The 23,553-nt window shown below is 35.2% G+C and overlaps 1 protein-coding gene across 4 annotated transcripts in view; it reads right to left on the bottom strand.

Annotated features, from left to right (window-relative positions):
- The window catches only part of AHI1 (Abelson helper integration site 1), a 91,948-nt gene that overhangs the window by 51,175 nt on the left and 17,220 nt on the right, over nt 1–23,553 (bottom strand). For all 4 annotated transcript variants that reach the window (XM_082049750.1, XM_082049749.1, XM_082049748.1 and 1 more), the window contains exons 9-19: nt 22,953–23,048; nt 21,226–21,411; nt 19,208–19,360; nt 16,903–17,035; nt 15,838–15,961; nt 13,180–13,409; nt 11,702–11,805; nt 10,976–11,094; nt 7,781–7,911; nt 6,295–6,435; nt 4,158–4,360 (exon numbers count right to left, since the gene is read on the bottom strand). In XM_082049750.1, the coding sequence (XP_081905876.1) occupies nt 4,158–4,360; nt 6,295–6,435; nt 7,781–7,911; nt 10,976–11,094; nt 11,702–11,805; nt 13,180–13,409; nt 15,838–15,961; nt 16,903–17,035; nt 19,208–19,360; nt 21,226–21,411; nt 22,953–23,048 (1,620 nt within the window). The remainder of the gene's footprint in view (nt 1–4,157; nt 4,361–6,294; nt 6,436–7,780; nt 7,912–10,975; nt 11,095–11,701; nt 11,806–13,179; nt 13,410–15,837; nt 15,962–16,902; nt 17,036–19,207; nt 19,361–21,225; nt 21,412–22,952; nt 23,049–23,553) is intronic.

Below are 23,553 nucleotides of genomic sequence, written 5' to 3'. Positions count from 1 at the left end.
GTTTACTATTATCCTGAATTGAGTAAAACTGAGTTGTAACATTCATGTAGTCTTTATAATGAAAAAGGGCACCTACATATTTTCCCTCAAGTTTAAATAAAGCTGATTTGCATTTTTTTGTGTGTTAGGATAGTTCTATGCAAATCATGCAAATACACAATTTCAGTGGAACTAGTTTTCACATTAAAAGTGAATCGCATGAGACAAAAAACAGAATACTGCAAGGCTTGACAAGCTGACAATAACAATTTATCTTTTTTCCTGAGAATGCAACTTTATGACCTTTGTAACCAATATAATTGACATTTCCATATATACTTGCAAGTCCAATTGAGTTGGCTAGCTCTATCCTACCTCTTATTTTTTTTAGTTTTAGGTTTCCCTTTTGAAACTTTAGTCTCTAGGACACTGTTTTTAAAGATGGTTTAAAAAGGTTATTACACCATGATTCCTAAGAATGTAAAAGTTGACAACTGAATTAGAAATAAAACCAATACATAAATACTGCTATTTTCCTCAGTGGAAGAAAATATATCGGCAATAATGCTTAAAGTAGGAGTACAGGAGTACAGTACTACAGCTTTTAAATTTCAATGTCAGTTTCAATCAAGTTTAGTGTTAGAAGGGCTCAAGCAAAGGCTTGACAGTCCATAGACAAAATTATGTATTGCAGACACGATCAAGTAAAAAAGCTATTCCAGCCTGCAGAGACATTGCAGCATCACCTTGTTGTTGGCCGTAAACATTCAAAGAATTGGTAATGTTTTAACAAGAGCCTTCAGTGTTTTATATATAATGACCCTCTGGATTTCATCTTCAGGTAGAAGTTGTAGTAAGTTACTAGAGAATTCTTTTCTTCCAGAGCTGCCCTAAAACCCAGAAGCCAAGAATAGTATTTCGGAATCTGCCAAAACCAAGATTATCTGGTGGACAGATTCCTACAAGACTGACGATGATATATGAACATACTTTATAGTCATACAGCTTAATGATGGAAGTTGAGTACATTTGATGCAATCCAAGGTATAAGCTGCTGGATTCTCTCACAGTACCTGCTCCCTTAAAGAATTCTGGCATATTAGTTAATACACCCACAGGACAAAAAGATTTCGAGCAGTTTTAAGTAGTTCTGTATATGGGAAAGAATACTTTTACATTCTACTTGTCTAATACTGGACTTAAAACCCTCTGAGTATCAGAAGTTTGGTGACCACTTTGATAGCCTTTTAATAACATTTTTCAGAATTACATTCCAAAGACTGGAAAAGCCAAACATCCTTTTATTAATTTAGAAGTATTTGCATATTAAGCAATGAAGCAGCCAACATATAATTGACTCCAGGACTAGTATGACAGAGTACATATACATGCTATTCTTAAGCACTACAAAGGTTTCTTCTCCTCCTTCAAATTACAGCATGAAAATTTTGACATCTAAAAATCACAATTTCAGAGCTAGGATGTTATACCTGTAAAAGAAGCCCTTATCCCTATATCTGCATAATCACATAATCTACATATATCACCCTCCTGTTAGGGAAAGTTATAAACCGGTATTGGAAAAGAAGTTTTAAATAAATAAACAGTAACAGTGAATGAAAAGCACTCATGAGTTCTTTCAGTGAGTAGAGACAGGTTAAGTGTTTTCCTATCAAAAACTTCCATGAGTAGAAACATAACATTAGCATTAGTTCCTTGAGGCAGAGATAATTGCTGCCAAGGCTCACTATACTTTAATTGCCTGGTAAAGTAGCCAATTCTGCATTCTGGTTTCATAGAGAAATTAATATTTACCTTTTGTAACAAAATGTCTGAGCTTTTGCTGCTAACGCTTTAGCCCAGTAGTCTACTTTTGGTTCTAATTACACATTTTCTGGGCTAACAAGAATGGTAATGTTGCAGAGGAGAAGAAAAGAAACTTCCTCTATCATTCACTGAGGTTCCTGTTTAGGTAGCAATAAGAAAAAAAAATAAAGTAAAAAAGAAAAAACATTGGTTCTAAAGTGACCTGATAAGGAAGCACTGGCCACAACACAAAAATCCAAGCTCATACAACATCAGAATATTCTCTACCTACCTTAAATCAAGTTTTAATGCATTCTTATTACGTTTTCAAATCATATATCTAATTCATAGACCTCAAAACTTCGCATTTATGAGTTAATTTTATATCCATTGATTACCACTGTTAAGTTCACACACACTGAACCCAGAGACCCCATGTTGGCAGATCTGCTGTTCAGAGGTTCCAGCACTTTTGTCTCATAAAATACGGCCACAGGCATGACCTCAAGCCAGGTTTACTGTCTACAAGGTATGCTGCCAACATGCTCGTCCCAACATGGTAATCCCTACATGTCTGTGACAAGGCATTGACATGCAAACCTGACCCAAAGACCAATTAAAAGCCTACGTAGTTTCCAGTTCCCTTTTATTTTTTCCCATCAGATGAATACATACAAGATAACACCTGCCTTCTCATTTGGAGTGTCATATTCCAAACCTATCACAGGGCAGCCTGCCACCCTGTGTGTGGCTTAATAAAGACTCCTTTCTCCGTTTTCACTTCTCTGTACTCGGACATATTAGCACATTCTCATATATGCGGTTGAGTAACAACTTCTATGAGGCTTACTTTGATAAACACTTTAGCAAAGCATTTATGAGAGTATGCATTATAACAAGCCCGCCAACAAAGCCTGCACCTACATATCTGCACCATTTTTTCACATGAAAAATGGAGTTGTGTGCATCCAAAACTGTAATTCCCAATTACAATTCAGTAGAAATTTCAAGTTTTAGTGTTGATATATTGTAGTCTGAGGCTGTCCAGAATCTCTGATAATGCAGGCAGGCAATACTGTACCCACATGCAAGAAACGACCCTATCTCTGCTTGCAAAGGAGGGATCACCATACCCTGACTCTCATGTTGGATCACTGAAAAGACAAATATCAAGAGTCTTTTCAATGAAAAGAAATCTCTTCCAAATGTCTCAGTGGTTCATAAAGTCCTACAAGGTAACACTCTCAGTTTTTTATAACCATCACTGTCTGTGACAGACATCAGACTGCATGGGCTATTTCAACCACCATACTGTACTGTTTGGAAACGCCCAGGGTCAGAAGACCCAGATGATGTCTCAACTTTGCTTCACACATCTCTCTCTCCTCCTTCTTAGTTCCCAATGTGCTTGCTTTTGCCATTGTTACACTCAGTCCCTTTGGTAAGGTGATGGGCAGTGCAGGACAGCGAGATTAGTGTGGAGTGGTGAGCTCTTTTTGCTTCTCTTTGTTTCTCACTCCTTTCAACTGCTTTAGTGCATGTCTTCACCAGCCAAAATCCCCTCAGGGATCACACCTGTCCAGCGTGGGTTTCTCACAGGTTTCAGTCCTTTCAGAGGTATACTTCCTCCTGTGTTTTCTTCAGCGTGTCCTCAGACATCTCCTCCTGTCTCTCCCTTCAGGCCTACTCCATTTTCTCTCCCTGTACCTCCATTTGTGCATCACTGTCTTCTGAATGACCTTTGTGCCTCCTTGTGTCTTCTTTCGTGCCTCATCACATCCCTCCTCCTGTATTCTCCTGTAGTGTGCCTCCTGACGTTTTCCTTTGGCTTTCCTCCTTTGCCCTGGTGTCTCTTGTCCCTAACAGCTACCAACATTTCTTAAGTATGTTTTCACAGAGGATCTATATGCTCTTCAGGTTTTGTTCCAATTTCAGTTGTGCACTTGCTCAATATTGTTCTCTGTGGAACTTGCTGGAAATGGCTGTGCCCAGCACAGGGCAGCCCATGATGATCTCCCATACAGGTAAGCCCTGTAGCCCTCCCCTGCCCTTTATGCCACAAACAATTCTAAAGGTGAATAGAGAAGAAGGAAAAAAAAAATGCTCAGCCATAATGATCTATGGAGTAGATCATATGAATGGCAATGAGCATTGACAGAAAACATCCTTTGTCATAAATACGTGATTTTATGCGATTAATCTCTTCTAAAGAGCTATTTATAGGTGCATTAATACTTGTGAGAGCTATACTAATTTCTGAAGAACAAATCCCAAGGCTACATATATACCTTTCGTTACACATACCAGCCCCAGAATATGAACTTTGGCTGCAGAGACCATATACTTCTAGAAATTAATTAAATTTGACTTACCATAACAGAATCAAGTTTTTGTTTCACCTTCTGCATTCTCATTGATGCTCTCGCAACATTGACAAACTGATCTGCTGGAGACATCAGTGCACTTTGTTGTATAGGAATTTCAGAAAAACTACTACAGAACTGTGGCCCTCTTGGTGCAGCTGTGGAAAGTGATGAACTGAGATCTTTTACGAGTTCAGCTTCCTGTTGTGCAACTGTAGAAATAACCAATATTAATGTGTCAGGTGAAGCCTTACTTTGCCACAGAGAAAAAGTAATTGGTCACTGTCATTTCATCAGACATGTCTTCAGTGAAACACCATCAGAATCTGTACTAATAGTGCTACAGGGAAAACTTGAAAATGCCACGAAATTTTCCCCGAACTACCCCACTTCCCCCTAACTCTTACTGATCATGTCTCCCTTCTGTTATCTGTGCTTGGTAACCTCTCACACAGAACTGCTATTTTTGTGTTTCTTACAAACAGTAGTGTCCTCCATACAGAAATATTAGGAGGGTGAGGGGGAAGAGAAAGGAATGTTTCCAAAGGCAAAGAAAGTTATATAGCTTGCACTGAGTTTAAGTCAGCTATTTTATTAATACTAGGTATATTTCACATTTTTTCCAGCCTAGTTCAAGTAAAATTTCTGAAGTGGCAAGACACAGGCACAGGAGGCATTCTTAGGAGGTAGCCTGCTCTAGAATAGGATACTTTTGATTAAAGTTGCACTGTCACTTAAAAAAAATGTTTGACCTTTGCAATTTTTTGTACTGTGGTCTCAAGCAAACAAAGGCTAAAGGAATTCTTCATGAAAGTTTTGTCTAGGATACTCATAAAACTGTGAGTGTATGTAAAATATGTACTGTTGGGGTCTTAAAAACTGTGTCAGTGACTAAAATTAGTATTACTATATGATTAACTCTTTCAGCACTACGGCAGTAAGACTATCTTCTGAAAGCAAAGTGGGGGTGTTCAACCAAAAAAGGAACAAAAAGTCAGTAACACACAATGTAGAAAAGACAACAACCTATGCAAAATGTTATAATCACCAGTGACTTAGTTAAGCACATAGATGATACAAATAACTACCAGTGTGATATCTGTGTGATGTCCAAATACACACACATTTATGTTAAACTATCCTATTAGCTGCTGAATAGTGAAAAAAATTTCCATTGCTCTCTAGAATGAGAAATTGAAGTTTAGCACTGAATATTGATCGTGAAGTCATTCCACTTTATTTTCCTGTAAAAGTCAACAAGTTCAACAAATAAATAACCTAAACTGTGAGATTTGATATGAGTACCTTTGTTAGTACATGTTACTTAAAAAGCAAATGCCTGAAGACAGGATTAGCTTTATAAATCTATATTCACTGCAAATGTAATTCAAACAAAAATCTGTTACAGATATGTATAATTCATATTATCTACTGTCTAGATCCAACATGACACCTGAAACATTGTCTTTAAGTGAAATGATGGCACTGCTGAAGCTAACCACAAAAACACAACATCAGAAAAGCCTGCAAAAGACAGTCAAAATTGTATTTTGTATATTAAAAATGCAAAGTTGGCATTTATCACTATATTCTCTTTAGTATAACATGGGCAATAAACGTGTATCTCCCATAATCATACTACAGACATAACACCTGTTTATTAAAACAATTATTCTCTCTCATATTAATTAATTTCTATATAGCTCCTTAATATGATTTCATAACATAGCACAAAATAATGAGATTTCTATTAAGTTATTCATTAATTTTCAGAACAGTAATATTTTCTGACTCTATAATCTGACTTGCTACTGAAAAAATGGCTTTTAATATTTATATGACACCGTCTATGCATGATAAAGTGCTGTAAGAATCACACAGGATGACATACAATAGCACATTTAAACTCGAGGTTGCAAAGGTCCTTTGGTGATTGGTGAGGCCAAAGACTCTGCTCAAAGCAGGGTCACCTAGAGCAGGTTGCTCAGGGTCATGTCCAGTTGGGTTTTGGTATCTCCCAGGGTAAAGATGTGTATTATCATCAAATGACTGCTTTCTTTTTCCCTTAAAAGAAGTACAAATACTAGCAAATAATTTATAAATATAAATTATTTAGAGGTGTGTATTAAGAAAATCTGTACTGTACCTTTATAATCATAAATGTATACAAGTATTGGCTGGTTTTGTCCAAAGGCACAAAATGACACCATGTGTTCATGTGGATGAAAGGCAACATCACGAAGTGCAGATGTGAAGGACAGTTCAGAATATATGGCCACCTGATCCCCTACAGAAGTGAAATACATTCATTAATACCATGGAAATATATTTGATACAGCAAAATAACAATTGGTTAAAGATTGTATTACTACAGTGCAGTGACTGCCACTGTAAATAAATACTTTTCAATAAGGAAATTGATTGAAAAATAATATTTGGTGTAAGACAAAAAAATATTCCATGCTTTTGAGTTATTGAATAAGTCAGAAAAGTTAGTGCTGTTGCAACAGCTGCAGGAAACCCCAGAGAATGCATCAGGTCAGCTGAGTTCTCTTGTTCTGATAATCAAGTTCTGGAATGGTGGCGTTCCACAGTATTTGTTTGTGCTTGCATTTTACCAGAGATGCTGTTTTAGTTGTGGATTTCAATTATATAATACTGACAATAGGAGTGAAGGGTGAGCACAAAATTATTAAAAAATAAATAAAATCAGCTCTTCAGCTGATGGCATTATGAATGCAAGTGCAGTGTGTAAGAAAGAGCCAAAGCCCAATTAAAACATACTACTATTAAAAGTAACATTTCTCCTTCCTTTTATTCTTGTTTCAAGTTTTCAGAAAAATGATGTAGTGGCAAAGATGTAAGCTAATATAGGTGGAAACATAGAAAGAAACTCAAAACAGAACTGTTGGTTAGCTGCCTGTTTAAAAATACTCACATTTTCCTTTTCAGAAATTATTTAGATCATAATTTGATGCAGAACATAACGTCACCAAAACCAAAAAGTGTATTCTGCTACATTCTGCTGTTATTTTTATCCCTGTTACCGTACTGTACAATGAAGATGATAAACGCTTTATCTTATATTTGCTTAACACTTTTCCATGTTTGGTTGGTTAGTTGGTTGGTTTTTGTTGGGTTTGGGGTTTTTTATGTTTGTTGGTTTGGTTTTGGGTTTGTTTGTTTGTTTGTTTGTTTGTGGTTTTTTTTGACAGCTACTTTGAAACTACTCGGTTTTGGGAATAATTCACAAAGAAACCTTATATTCCAAAGTCCAAAAATATTCAGAGGCTCTGATCACAAAACAACAGATCTGACTGAAAGCATTTTTGTGCATTCCATTTTAAGACCCTCATCCACATGTGAAGAATTGCAGTACAGAAAACGCTGAACTTAAGGTGCTCTATTCCTGCTGGTAATTACAAATGCTACCTCTGCCTATTAATTTCCTCTAAAGAATTAAATCTTACAGATTAATAATAGCTATTTAAAAGATGGAGCTAAGGTTTCAGGGTTTATTATAAAACATCTTACTGAAGTTTCATTCTGTATCAAAAGTGTTTCAATATAGTTTACAAAACCATTTCCCCCTCAGTCTTGACAAGCTGGCTTAACACCATAATATCAGTTACCTGTTTCTGGATTCCAAACATAAGCCTTTCCATCTTCACTTCCAGAAAATAGGAAAGTACCACAGGGCGTTAAGGTGCTGTGAATCTTTTCTCTGTAATTCGTGGCACCTATGTATTTCTTTGTAGATAAGCTAAAGATAAAGAATAGTTTACAAATGTAGCAGATACTTTCAGAACAGACAACCATTCAGCAACCTTTGAAATTTTTATGTGTCAGTCCCCCTCTCTGTTCCTCAGAAAAATCACTACACCTTGCATCCCAAATAGATAATGCAAACATTTGCCTTTTGCAGAGTGCAGTTTTTACCCTTTCTTTTCCCTGGCTTTCATGATGCACCTGAAATTACAGACGCAAGTGTACATCTTTGCCTTTCAGTAGAAAATTGAAATACTTGGATCTAGAGAATGGATATAGATGTAGTAATTTATGTTTTCTTGATCCTGGGCTTTGGAAAAAAAAAAAGAAAAAAAAAAGGAAAAAAAAAGAAATTGGCACTATTTCTCCAAGCTCTGACAAAGTTTTTCAATACACTTCCTAAGCTTGATTATATTCCAGTAGTGCTTAAATTTATCCAGCTCCCTTTAGCTCTCAAGACAAATGCCTCCTTGGCCAGAAAACCAGCAGTAGAATCAATAAATTTCAGGCACCAATGTTGATTTACTTTTAACATTAAAATTTTTAATATTATTGTGCTACTGATTATTTTTTCAATGAAACTTTACTGGTCAGAATAGTAATAATGGCCTACTAATAAACTACTGTCAAACAGTTTGTAGGCATCAAGTAAGAGATAACCTGCAACAGGATCCAAAGAAGCAAAAGCCAGCTTGTAAGTGGCTATCTCAAACATGAGGTACAACTTAGAAAGATATGAAAGTTCGAAATGGAGACTAATACAGCAGTAATACTATGATGCAGGATTTAAGGCAAGAAGAATGGCAATAGGCCACGACAGCTCTCAAAGACAGTAATTTTTAAAACGTGTTACTGCAGAAACAATGGAATTATGCTGGGAGAAGTACAATGCAGTTAATATGACAGGAAAACTATTTTTAAAAACATTCTGAATAAATATACCTTACATGCAATTCTACTTGGCTTTAGTGATTACAGTGCAAGACCATATTAGCGCAAATAAAAGTTTTAGTTGTGTGAATAAGAAAGATAGTATCTCTGAGATGTCATGTGGAAGAGCTCTGCAAGATGTAAAACTGACCTGTATATGAAACCCTAAGGAGAGCTCTGAACCAAACCCAAATCCCTGATCACATACCTGAGTGACAGGACAACAGCATTATCCAAAAAGATCAAAAAAGCAAGTTGAAAGAGGAAAGTTAAGAACAACTAGCTGTCAGTCAAAGTGAATTGTGTTGATCTGTGACCTCCACCCCCTCTTTTCTCATGCAAGGAATGAACAGCTAATGCTGACGTGCAAAATTATCACTGCAGGGTATCTGACCCTGTGGTTTATTGATAGGCTCAAGCCCATGTAACTGTGGGCTGCACTCAAAGCAGTAGTCAATGCTGCTGTCCCCTCCACCCTTATTTTCCCAGGCTCTCCCTCATTTCTTTAGTGTTTGGGCAGCTATCAGATGAGTTAGATCAGATAGCTGATTAAAATGAAAATTAATCATTTGTATTTGTAGGTTGATTTTAGTTGGATCAGTTCACTGATCTGACTTACCCTGCATTGAAAGATCTCTAGAGCTGATAAAAAGGAAATGTTAGGAATACATGGCCAAAGGTGTGGGGGGTAGGAGGAGATGGTGTGTCCTATGGATAAATTGGCTTAATAAATGTGAAACCGCACACCATATTAACCCTTTCTTAGACGTTAATATGCATGCCCATTTTTCTCTCTTAAACTAAAACTCTGCACTTTTTAGGAATGCTAGTGATGGAAGGTCACTATATGCTTCACTGCAGGTTTCCTCTGTCAATCCATCAATTTCATGCTTCGATTGACTGGAGGGTTTAGTCTTCTAGCACAGTCATTATAATTTATCGTTTACAGTAAAAGATGAAGAGCGCACTATAAAACTAGAAAGTCTTTAGTTCAAATAGCCAACCCAACTTATTATTTAAGAATAAGATTTCCTGAGAGTGTGTATATATATATATATCTATACATATATATGTATAGATATATAGATGTACAAAATATGTAGTAGTTTCTCATACTATGAGAGCATAAAGGTATTTCTCCCAGGTAATTTCATGTAGAACACCAGGGACCTTTGATTTTCTGCATGGCAAGGTAAGAAAAGGAACCCATGAAATTAAGGAAAAATCATTTAGACGTGCCTTTCTAGAAGAGAATGTTCAGGTGCATCTTATTGAAACTGACAGGAATAAGACTCTTCTCAGTTTCACCCAGTGAAAGGACAAGAGGGAATGGGCACAAATTGAAATATAGGAAAATCTGTCTAAAATTAAGAAAAAAAAAATTCTTTTACTTTGAGAGTGAATCAACTTTTGAACATGTTGCTCACAGAAGTTGTAGACTCTCCATCCTTAGAGATTTTCAAAACCCAACTGGACAAAGTCCTGAGTAACATGCTGTCTTGCTTTGATTATTGGGGTTGGACTGGACTCTCTTCAGCCTCAATGACTCAAGTGATTCTGTGATTCCCCTTATTTTTTGTTGTAGTTTATTATTAAAGAATCATGTTCACAACTATTGAAAATGAGAAAATCATCAAAAACTAAGTTATAAACATCTCACTGCCAGCTTAATATACCATAATACGTACATTATTGCATATTTCAGTATTTATGGTGACAATCTTCATTCCATTTTATCATCAAAATACTTCTCCCAAAGTTTTAAAGACAAGAAAGTAACACACAAAGGAATGTTACAAGTTCAAAGCTATTTTCAAGTCCAGATTGCATTTTTAAAAGTGAATGCAATACGTAGGGGATAAGCGTCTTTCTCCTTCATGCCACCTTAAGCTCCCAAGTATTCTAGTGAATTTTGGATATTCTAAAAGACTTACTCAATATCACACAAAAGGTCTGCAATACAGCAGTGTTTTGAAACCATTTCCTAACTCTAATATTGCTATCCTTGATTATTAGGACATCTTTCTTCTCCACAACTATACATTTGATAGTTTTATAGAACTTTATTTCCCCAAGTAAACTTTAAAACAAAAAGGAAACACACACCTGGCACCAAAAAATCTACTTACATTCTGAGATCCATGATTCTGAGGATACTGTCTTTGGCATGGATTAATAAATGCCTTCCATTTGGATGCACCTCCAAATGATTTATTGGTATTCCGTTAATATCATTTTCTTTTATTTCCTACAAAAAGAAAGAAAACAAAGTAAAAAAATGTAACTTTGTATTTTAAAACTCATGTTTTTATGTATTATTATTCATTTTTCTCTTGCATTACTCTTTTTACACCCACTTCATTCTATGCTATTAAGGGAAAAGTATGTTCCTATATTAAGGCATTACATCCTAGGCAACCAGCTTTTCACAATCACAGGGCAGATTCTACTGTGAGTCTGAACTTCTGAAACACAGTTGATGACAGAAATGCTGACTGAACATTAGGCCTCTGAGGTATGAACAAAGGTGATTTGTAAAGCCTGTGGTCTATCTTATTGTTGTCTCTAGAGAACAAAACTAATGCATTAACATTTATCTGTTAATAAAATGCTATTAAACCTCAAGTATTTTCATGCTTTATATACAAAAAAATGAAGCTGCAAAACAATTCAAAAATTTTAAGTCAGTGAATTACAGTATTTTCTATCAGCTCTTTTGTGCTATTATTTAAAGAAAATACACCTTTTCAGTTAAACAAAAGTTGATATATAAAAAAAAAAGAATTGAAATCAAATTACTAGATTTGGAACAGTTCACATAGAAATGACAATGCTAGTTTAAGAAACCTGTGTACCTTATTAATCCTCCAGTGTTGAAACAGGTGTTGAGAACTTCCTTTGACAGATGTATCCCAAACTATTATCAGTCCTGAACTATCCCCTGAGAACATGTGGAGCCCTGTGAAATAATATCTATAAGCAGAAGAATACCACACAAAAGAACAAATACAGAAAAGGATGTATGAACAAGATGCAACTTTTTTCTCTTATTTTTGTAAATAGGTGAACACCAATTCTTTCCTCTCTTTTGCTACGATATACTCATTGCAAATACATCTTGCTCATACTGCATGACATAAGTTGATACCATAAATTTGGATTCAGCACAAAAGTCAGATACTGGCGTGCTGAATATTTTTTTTCCATTTTTACTCATATTCTAGAATGTGCAAAAATGAGCATTTATAGCTCAATGAGTTTCACATGAAAGCCTAATGCTTACCTACCTATACATTCTCTGAGAGCACCTTCAACAAGGAACAAATACTGTTTTCCAACAGTTCTTAAATTAAGCACAAATACTTATTCTTTATAAAAATGCAACTCTTACCTCTTTGTAGTACCTACTCCAGTGAGTACCTCCAAATAATTACTAATGATGTCACTAATACCAGAAAAAGTCGAACACTTCCAAGTATTTTATTCACCCATCTTTAACTCTTCCTACCTTCCACTAGTACATCTCAGTACATCTCTCACTCTCAGCTGTTAATCTATCAGCTACCATAACTCACAATGGTCAAATCTCTGTCCTTTTCTCCCGGTTTTTCATATGCTCTGTCAATGTTGAAAAGTTCATCACCTTCCCGCTACTTCAGTCTAGCATTAAAACTCTCACAATCTAACTACTGCTACCTTGTTTTCTTTATCTTCATAATGGGTTGATAACTTTGAATGACAACATGGTGGAGCTGGTTTTGCTACTGTTCTGAGCATGCAATCTCCTTTTCTTAAGTTCTGTTCTGGGAGTTCTCTAGAAGTTTGTTTCAGATTTCCTGCTCTGGTTTCCAGTTAATACATAATTTTCCCACCTCAAAGAATTCTAGCCAAACCTGCCTTATTTCCAACTTACCTCTCTACACTAACCACTAGGCTTTCCATCTGCATCTTAATGCATTTGTCTCTTCTGAACAGTAGCATCTGGGCTTTATGTTCTGCTAATTTTTGCTGCAATATGTGCAAAATATTAGCTAGCTAATAACTGCTAGTTATAGGGACAATGAAAACTAAAATGTGACCAAAATTTGCCCAGTCATCATTGCCTGATCACTACACACTTGTTTGCCTGCCCTTTCTACACTTAGCTTTTCTGATTACTCTCAATTTATACCAGGGACTATGTGTCCCTTTGTGTTTATCCAAACAAGGCATCATACTAACATTCATTACAAACATTTCCCACTGCTTCTATGAAATGGAGCAAACTAGTAACACTCAAGTTGGTCTCCAACTGAACAGAGGACTATTTGAAAAGGTAATTCCAAGTACATACCTTCTGCATCAAAACAAAGTGTGTTGATGAAACTTTTGTGACCATCAAGTTCCTGTAGCAGTTGCCCATGGATTTCTTTCACATTTGCATTCCAGATTCTAATCACTGAGTCATAACATCCTGTCACAACCAACGAGTCAGCAATTGGGTGGTACTTTGCAGTATAAACAAATGAAGGATGAGGGAAAACTCTCACTGCAGATGCCGCCTGCATTTCTATTTTCCACATTCTAAAAGAAAAGGATGTTAGGATATCTACCGTGTAAAGCAATCACATACACAGATATAACTGATGCAATATTTTGTGCCAGTGGGTTCTGGAGGCAAATGCTTGCAAATCTTAACACCACCTGTTTATGCTACCAATTTATTCCACCTGTATTTAACACTTTAATATGGTACTTTCTAAAAAGAATTAAAATGCATTTACTACTTTACATAGTACTCTGTCTTCAAAGTAAATCCATGAGTACTTACTCATTTAGTGGATATTTTGCACATTTTAAAATACATTTAATGAATTCCATGGAATGGATCGGTTTCTGTCTTTCAGGAGTTATAAACAAATTCTTAAGACCTTCTGGGGTATCACTTTCTTAAAAAAAACAGAACAAAAAACCCACAAAGGACCACTTAAATAAATAAATAAAGCCCCAGAAAGTTTTAGAAGAGCAATTACCTACCACACAGTGATTGTGATCTCAAGGATGCTTTCTTCACATAATTTCAGTTCTTACTATTCATCTATTTCCTATCCTTCACCACCCATAGCTGTAAGATCATATTTTTCTTAGGAAGTGTTTTTTGTTTGATGCTATACATTTTATTATTGAGTCCATAAAGAAGGAAATAGTACCTGGATCATGAAATACAGGTGGGTAGCACAGTTCAGAGAGTGCTCAGTTACAATATGGAATTTAGTTGTTTGAATGCCACCCTTCCAGGTGGGATGGCTAATTCTGGTGGCTGCTGAAGAATTCTAAGCTTACTCTTAGGTGAGTTCATTACAAACTTGCAATCCCTTAGAGCAGGGATGTCAAACTCATTTTCACCAGGGGCCACATCAACCTTGTGGTTGCCTTCAAAGTGCTGTAATTTTGGGACTGTATAAATGTAGGAGTAGTTAAAAAAAGAAAAAAAAAGAAAAAGAAAAAGAGTTCAACACCCTTGCCTTAGAGTACAGCAATTAACTTGCAACTTAATGTGCACAGGTCACAAGGAGTCTACCTCTCATAATTTTATAATTGTTTTGCTCTAACCACATAAAAGTTACTTTATTGCTTACAAATAATGTGGGACTAAAGCTTGGGAAGACTCAAGAGTAACGTATAAAAATATACATATAAAGAAGGATTCACATAATTTCTCCTCCTGTTGCCTTAGAACTCAGTCTGAGACACAATCCGGGTAATCAGCTGATCGTGTCTTTAAAGCAATGGGGTGCCTTTTAGTTCTCATCCTCCAATTCTACCATGTTTCAATGGCAAAATGCTCCCAATATGAAAGGGGAAAAGAAGAAATTCCTTGCATAAAGTGAGACTTTTTAAGGAACTTAAGGCAAGGGTTAATAAATACAGGAACTTACAACTCCTGCAGTGACTACACATAGTACACAGAAAAGGAGGCAGGCCACTACAGTTTCAGCTTGCTGCCACAAACTCAAGAATTGAGGAACAGCTGGGCCTTCTTATAGCTATCATAAATTAGTGAAATTACTTCTATATATCTATACAAAAAAATCTTATTTAATCTGCTTCCAGATAAAAAAAATAATCACATAGGCTAAGCTCTCAAAATACTTTTTTTATACCTACATACAAGCAGGAAAAAAAAAAAAAAAAGTAAAACAGTTCCACACGTACAATATATCATGTAACAATACTTCTGGCATTTTAATTATGCAAGTGCCTGTAGCACTACTGGGTTGCATAACAGAAACAACAGATAGGGATCTGAAGAGCTAAAAAAAAAAAAAAGCTTTATGAAAACCTATGAAGTTGCTTATAATAAAATTGTGCAGTGTCACAGTCACATTTTCACGTTTTTCTACAGTTTTGAGGGTTTTGCTTTTAAACATTGAACAGAGCAGTATTTTAACATTGTGCTGAAGTACACTTTTTAGTTGTAGGGGAAAATGTGTACACATTTGGTCTTGGAAATAATATTACTAAATTTCATTTACAACAACTTGAGTTGAATTATTTAATTAAGTTTCCAAAAACTAAAAAAATTATACATATACATGCAGTGTGGCCAATTTATACACATAACTTGAACCTTAAATTTTCAATTTTCTGCCTCGTGCTCAAATTTGCAAGTTTAATACTGCATTCATAATTTCTCCAAGGACAGAATATTCCAACTGTCTCTGTGACTTCTTGAAATGGAAAGCCTTTTGGGCTTTTGCTGCACTATAGATTTAGACACTACAGTTTTTGGAAAAGTCTTGGTCTCAAATACACATGTAAGAAGCCAATATAGAAAATATGGAATAAGCGATTAGCTCCATCACAATTTTTATAATATTACATAGTAAGTCACACTGCAATCAAATCTTTAATAAAAAAAATATAGCACTGTTTGTAGTAAAACATGAAATTGGACCACTTTCTTTCGTGCTTCTGATGCTATCTGCTAGAACATAATCATCATACTGACCTGACAGTGCCATCAGATGATGCAGTAAGAAGGTATTGATTGTCTCTTGACCAACAAAGATCATACACTATATTAAGGTGACCATAAAACTTTCTCAGGAACTGTCCAGAAGGAATTTCATACACTAGTGAAGTTTAAATAGAAAAATAAAAAATTTGTAAGTATTTACAATCAACTATATGCAGCTATAAGTGCAAAGTTTAGTCTAATCTTAGGCTGAGTTTCTGCTAGTGTAAGTCAACTCATTTTCTTTATCTTCCCAGCTTCAGAGAACAAGATAAAACCATTGCTAAATCTGCATGGACAGCATGCATATACTTCCATCTAGTGGTTCATGGATGTCACAAATATCTTAACCCTTAAGAAACAGCCTACTTGCTTTAAATTATGATAACTAGGTTAGGACTTTTTTTTTTGGACAGCTATCTGACCAATCTTTGAAGTAGATTAACACGGAGATCATTTTCTGGGACCCTGTAATAAGGAAATCCACACTTACTGTTCCTTGCATTTAAATATTTATTTTGTGTACACTTAAAATACTGTTCTCTCGAAACCTCAAAATTCTTATGCAGGGCTTAAGAACTATGCAGTTGAGCCTACTGTGAGGAAGCAGCCCCAGCTCTGCATAATAGGGAATATTTGTAGTTCCAGCTGAACTGGACCGTGAAAGACAGCTGCCTCCAGTAGTCTGCCTGGACTTGGCAGTATTCAAGGTATCTAACTTTCAGGACAGGTTAGGAGGCTAGAAAAGTTATTTGACTTAAAAACTTATTATCAGAAAATATGTTCCTTCTGCAAACTGATTTAGTATATCCATTAGACCTCTGCGCAGAAATACTGTGATTTCATACTACTAAATTGTTTATACATTACCATGTATGACAAGCCAGTTCCAGCCCTATTTACACAGAAATACCATCTTCCTCAATGCTCTTTAACGCACAGAACAATTTACAAAACACAGTTACAAAACAAACCCTCTAATAAACCACATCTTTTGCCCTTTAACTGCAAACTATATGAGTCAGAAGAAAAAAAACCTGAAACATATTTTAAACTTACAAACAATGGGATAGTCGTTCCTTCCTGCACATGCTGCTGCCAGTGTTTTCCCATCATGAGAGAAACGAATACAGAAACAGCCCAGATCTCCACCTCGCAGTGAAAACAGATGCTTGTTGGGTATGCGGCAAGCCTAGCTTTTCAGGTAAAAATTGGGATTACACAGCTATGAATATTAACTACCCATTGCTTAAAAAAAATTCTTAGTTCTTGTCATGCATAAATTTTAAAAAGCTACTAGCATCTTAAGGGAATTTAAAATAAAAATTCAGGCTTATAAACAGACATTCCTGCTGCATAACTTAGGCCACATCTAGTTGGTGTATTTTATGTCTCATTATTACAGACAACTAGAAAGTTTCAAAAACTGAAGAAAATTTAAAACGGAAATAATTTCTTTAATCTTAAGAAGTGCTTAATCATGACCTCCATCAATAATATAAGCTGTAGAGTTGGACTGCAAGTCAAGCTTGTTTAAGGAGTTTAAGCACAACTTTTAGTACCTTAATGATTGCAGTGTCAACTCAGAAGTCTAGCTACAGGTACTCAAACATTTGGTCTACCAAATCACCTTAAGCATTCCTCCCCTGTGTTTCAAAGTCCTGATTTTTTTAAACATAACTGGAGATATAATATTTAAAAAAATTGCACAAGTATTATAGTCCCCTCCTTCTCCAAAAGTATTTCTTCTTTTTCACCCAAGGGCTTTTTCTCCAGAACTAAATTCCAAGTTTAAGGGGAATTAAAATATCCAGGTAGTTATTTGATTATTTAACCTAAACCTGATTTACCTTTATGAACAAAAAATGAGTATGAACAGATTCATATGCATTTAAAAGTATATAGATTTACTTATGAAATAACTGAATATAGACTGTTCAGAATACAGTTAAAGACATCTTGTTAGAAACTATATATGCAATTAAGCCTTCTTACACTTTTTAACCTCCCTGAAATAAAACATTACAATGTTGAATCAATAATTCAACTCAAAACAAACTTATTTTATTCACAGGTCAAGTAGCTACAGTTCACATATAAAACTAATTTCATATTTAATTCATATATAAAATAATTCAAAATTCTATAGAACATTTTGGAAAAATAACATTATCTATCTATATTGATAGAGACAGATACAAATATATTGTGATTCTTTAAAAATATAATTCAGCTTGAAAGGTAAAACAATATTTGAATGTATAAAAAGGAAATAATAATTTTGAGCAATTATTAATTTTCAAACAAGCATATCTGGTTTAATATTCTTTGGCCAACAGATATGCCACATCATGCTAACCTCACTGAAACTTTTTCACAAGACAGCACATCACAAAATACATCATTGTTGCTACTAACGCTCTTCAATATGTACATGGACTAGTCCAAGAATAAACGAGCTGCCAAATTTTATTTGTATGATGGCATGCAAATATTCTTAAGATCATATTCTTCTTGGTTTTGATTACACACTTATTTTCAGGATGGCAACTTTCTGAAAAGTAACAAACATTAACATACCAAAAAAGGCAGGATACCTAAAAGGTATATGTAAGAAAACTTCTATTGTAAAAACAGATTCATATGTTACTTACTGTTTTATTATTATTAGCAAAAATTACTGGGACATAAAATAAGTCCATGTATATTTAAGTGTTCTTTTTGAATGTATCAGTGGAAGGACTACAGTATGTAATCAAAATTAAAAGCAACATTCTTTGTTAACAAATCTTATGTTATTTAAATTTTTATAGAACCATGAACTCATGCTAATGCCATTCTACAGAAAAATATGAAATTGCATGGACATTCTAGATATACTTGCAAAAATATTCCCTTTTTATGATTGTTAATTTCCATTAGCTACAGGGATCTAGGAGTTAGGATGAAGTCAGCAAGAACCTTCTTAATAAGGTTCTTGAATGAAAAAGTTCCTTCAATTCTGTTATACAGTAAAAACAACTTTAACTAAGGAAAATAAAAACAAACAAAACACAAAACAACAGCAAAAAAAAAAGAAAACCTATTTCCAATCAAGATAAATCTGAGAACGTGTTTGTTTCCTGTCTTACTTCCACTAGCTGAATAGCCCTAACTTTTTCAAATTCCTGGAGAATTCTGGAGATAAACTGCCTGACTGTTCTGGGAAAAAATGCTTAAATCAACCATATTTGGTAAGACACTAAGCATCTTCTACTACTTCTTAGATTTCCTTATGTTTTGTATTTAGTTTAATATTTTTTTCTTTTTTAAACTTGCTCTAATGAATTATTTGCTTCCTAATACTTATTATAAAATACTTCACCTGTCCGGGCAATCTTGTCCATTTAAATGGCTCCTTTTTCTCCTCTGGAAGAAGTTCGCAAGATCTTTTAGATTCTTCTCTCCCGAGCTCACCCAGTGTTGCACTACCTTGTTCCTGCTGAACAGCTATCAAGGAGTAGAAAGAAGGAGCAACCTTAAGGAAAAACAAAATTAAGCATCAGGAAAAAATATTTTAAAAATCAAAATCAATATTTTTAAAGATCAAAAAGCACTTTTAACTTCAAAGGCTTTGCATTTTTACATCTGAAAAATAAAGAGATTGGAAAAAGTTTAATACAAGAAAACTGACTAGCAAAAATTGCTTTTAAATTAACCAGCGAGACAGAAAATAAGCTGAGCTTCCAAAGTTGTGTCAGTTGGATGGTATGAAAGATTCTTCAAATAATCAATACTTTTCTATTCTTATTAACTATCCAGGTCACTGAAAATGAGTATCGCTCTACTACCTGGTAAAAGTGTTGCACTAACAAAAAATCATTTCAGCATGTTTCAGTGACATAAACCTACCATCTTCAAATCAAGATACTGCTTCAGCAATGAAATCCATTCATAATACCAAAATATATTATCAGTGTTGTGTATTGAATAAACTATGTTCAAGAGTTGCAAAGGAAAAAGGAGGACTGATCACATTTGTGACTTTAATTGTAGGTAAAGCATATATAATTTCCAGACTTCTGTTTTCTTCCAGGCTGACAGTCACCAGGTATCCACTTCAGGGTCATTAACTCTCTAGGTTCCTCCAACTAAAAAAACGGAGGTTGGACAACTACTATGCAAGTAGAAACCATTTAAGAGCTTAAATCAGTTGCTCACACGTAGATGCCTACTTCCATGCAAGATGCTCTGTTTTATCTGAGACATCCATTTGCATAACTACCAGTTCACGCAGGAGGTATGGGAGATGTGGGCCCTTCTGCAGAAGACTAGGCAGGATCTGTAACACATCTTAAAGAGAAGCAGAAGTACACGCACAGAAAACTGTATCATGCCATGGCTCGTATCAGGAGTTCAATCCCAGCCTTGATAAATCTGGTATTTATCAGAACTTGAATGAAATAATATCAGTAGCTAATGGATCCAAGTCAAGCATAGCTCTGAAAGCCTGAACAAATTCATCACATCACTTGAGCTTCATAGAGGCCTGTAAAGTAGGGACAGATGCCACAAAAACATTCAAACCATGGAGAAGATGGGCTTGGAACCCTTCCAGAAAGATGAAGTACAGCCACTCAAGCAAAGCATGCAGAATTCCTAACCACCTCAGCAGCTGCCTGAGCAAGAGATGTCATTCCTCTGCAGATGTCATTCCAGTATACAGATTTTTAAAAATGTTCCAAAAACATATGAAATAATCCCACCGATTAGCTTTGTTTTAGACCACATCTCACCAGGCTTCCACAGATCACCCTTGATCGTATCAACAGTGATCAGAAGACTTATGACGATTGTAAATACATATGGAAAGCTATGCAGTGGAACAATATTGTACTCACATTGTAGAACAATAAAAACTGTATTTATCTTGAATGCACATCTCAGCACCTACCACTGTAAGCCTGGCTTTAAAAGTTTTCATCTGAGAAAAAAATACAGGTCATCATAGCTTGAGGGTGCAGGGAATCAGAGTTAAGTGACTTCCATCTTCTCTCACTTACAGAATTTATACACCTGCATGAGCCCCATGACTTAAAATGGCATTTCTCCCAATGAGAAGGAATATCAATATTCAACAAAATTTTCTGACTATCAGTGGCAAAATATGCAGTTGAATATGGGAAAGTACACCTATTTTCACAGATATTAAGGGTTGAGTTTGGAACACATATCTTAAGATGCAAAGTTCTTTATTGTAGCTAGTTATATACTAGCTATTTCATATACTGCATATAAGTATAGCTTTTATATACATGCATACAAACACACACATTTTAGCTAGTTACTAGTTCTTACAGAAAAGTCTGTATATTTGTACATATATTTATATATCGAACTTACATGATCTGGTAGTTTTATGCCTCTTACAGTTACATATAAAGTTGATGGGTAACGATTTCTAGGACATTTTGCCCACCAGTCATAAATCTCAACAGTATTTGAATGTGACTTGGTCCTTGGAGGTGGGTAATATAATTGCAGACGGAGTTTTCCATCAACATTTAGAACTCCATTTGCACCTACAAGCTGGAAGGGTGATTAAAAACAAGAAAAAATATCTTATGTTAACACAAAAGTAATAAAAATCATTGATGTTTTCTAGTATCTTAAAAAATTACAGCGTAAACTCTGAAGTGCATTTCCCATTGGGTAAACATACTATCCCTAGAAGTGGTAATGAAGTAAGCATGTAATAAACACCCCCAGGAATTAATCACTAAGATTAAAGCTTAGATGGCAGCTTAGTTTTGAATCATGCTTCATAAACACAACAGTAATATCCTGTATGCGGGAAGACCTCTGCAGTACCACCTTTTAAAAAATTATTATTATTATTATTATTATTATTATTATTATTATTACTACTACTACTTCTTGCTGGATTCACTCAAATCTCAAAGGACTGTCAGTCCTCTTCCAAATCTGCCCCCTTTAAATGCTGCAGCAAAGGGTGTTGGTAAGGCTTTGACTCAGAAGATACGGCAAAGCAACAACCTTTTCAATTTCAGGGTGAAACAAAGTTCTTTCTATTGAGCTAAAAAACAAGGTAGAAATTAGTGCTTGTATTTTTCATTCTGTGTGTACCTACTGCCATTAATATTTACCACTGTTTATTTGGACATTTCTACTTTGACTGCTACAGACGAAAAGATAATGCAGACAGATGCAGTAGGAATGAAGAACAGGCCACCATTTTATTTGCATTTATGAGCTGGAAAGTCACCCTTCCTTTGTTCAGGAATAGGCTGTGCTGAATGCCTGGATGCACAGCTCACGCCAGCTATACACCAGACATGGGACAGCAGACCTCCCATTCCTGTAGATTAACCTTGGGAAGAGCTGAAAAGAAACTTAGTATGGAATCATACGAAGGTCCTTCTCCCTTCCCCCAAACTTGCAGTCCATTATTCTCTCCTGTATTTCTCATGTTGCAGACTGATCAATGGCTGTCAAGATGTAATATCCACAGCGGCAGGTGTATATGAACAATGCTCAGGCAAATTAAAACATGTAATACCTTGTCAGCTCTCAAAGGCCAAATTGGCACATTCAAGTCTCTCCTTAAAGGGTAAAAAGGCACACGACATGCTGGCTAAATTACCTGTATCTCATTGGTGAAGCATTTCAAACTCTGCAACTAAAAATGACAGGCATGTTATAATTAGGCTGGAGGTCTTTTCAAAGACCGAAAATGCCACTAGAATACAGAAGAGCTGAGGTACAGAACTTAGTGGATTTTTCATTTTCTTTGCAGAAACAATATAATGAACATATAAAACCCTCAAAGAAAATCTCCTTTCATAACTATGAACAAAAGAAGTTCTTACACATTATATACCTTCACAAAAACCACGTGTTCTTTAATGCAAGTTTGTTACTGTGAATTTTATGGGGCAAATGAAGAGGGAAAGAACAGTCAAGCAAGCAAGGATTTGCTTTTTCCATATCTGTTGCCTGAAAACATTAAAAAATGTTTTCCTACTTTTCAGAATTAGGGGTTTTAAAATAACCAAATAAAAGATTTTTAAATTTTGTTTCTTCATTTTAATATTTAATATTTACAATACCTTTAGAAATGCCCAACAGATTTTTCGGAAACCACGTTCCTGAACCTGTACATCAGAGTTGGCTTTCACTTCATCCATACTTAGAAAATCAAGGATCTGAAAGTATTGGTAGGAATATAAATACATTTCTAATGGAATATGAGAAAATACGCTAGATGTGATTTGCTAAGTTAATGCTACAGAATCTTTCTTCACAGACATTGAAATACTTAAGCTCAAAATCATGTTGAATGCGTATCTTACAATTTTTTCTTTAAACAAAATTGTATTGGAGGACAAACATAATTACTTTGTGAAGAATGGGAGAAGCAGATGTCTAAAATGTTAATGGAAAACAATGTAATAGCTTGCTCACTGGTAAAAGCAAGAAGTGTTGCTACAAGCAGGGAAAGCCAATCTTTGAGTTTCTGATACTTATTTCCAGATTTCAAGAATGTGGAAAAGGAAAAAGTTATATTCTTTATACATGGTACAATCTCTCCTGATCTGCAATGGTCTTATCAGCCTTTCCCAGAAGTCTGATAGTTGATTTAACAAGAAAGCTTTGTCCTCCTTACTATGATCAAAACACGGGATTTTTGATATAATAATGTTTATTAGT

The sequence above is a fragment of the Streptopelia decaocto genome (assembly GCF_964273445.1).
Source record: "Streptopelia decaocto genome assembly, chromosome: 3".
NCBI lineage: Eukaryota > Metazoa > Chordata > Aves > Columbiformes > Columbidae > Streptopelia > Streptopelia decaocto.
Note: the sequence above shows the minus strand (reverse complement) of the source record. Positions and strands in the feature narration are given on the sequence as shown.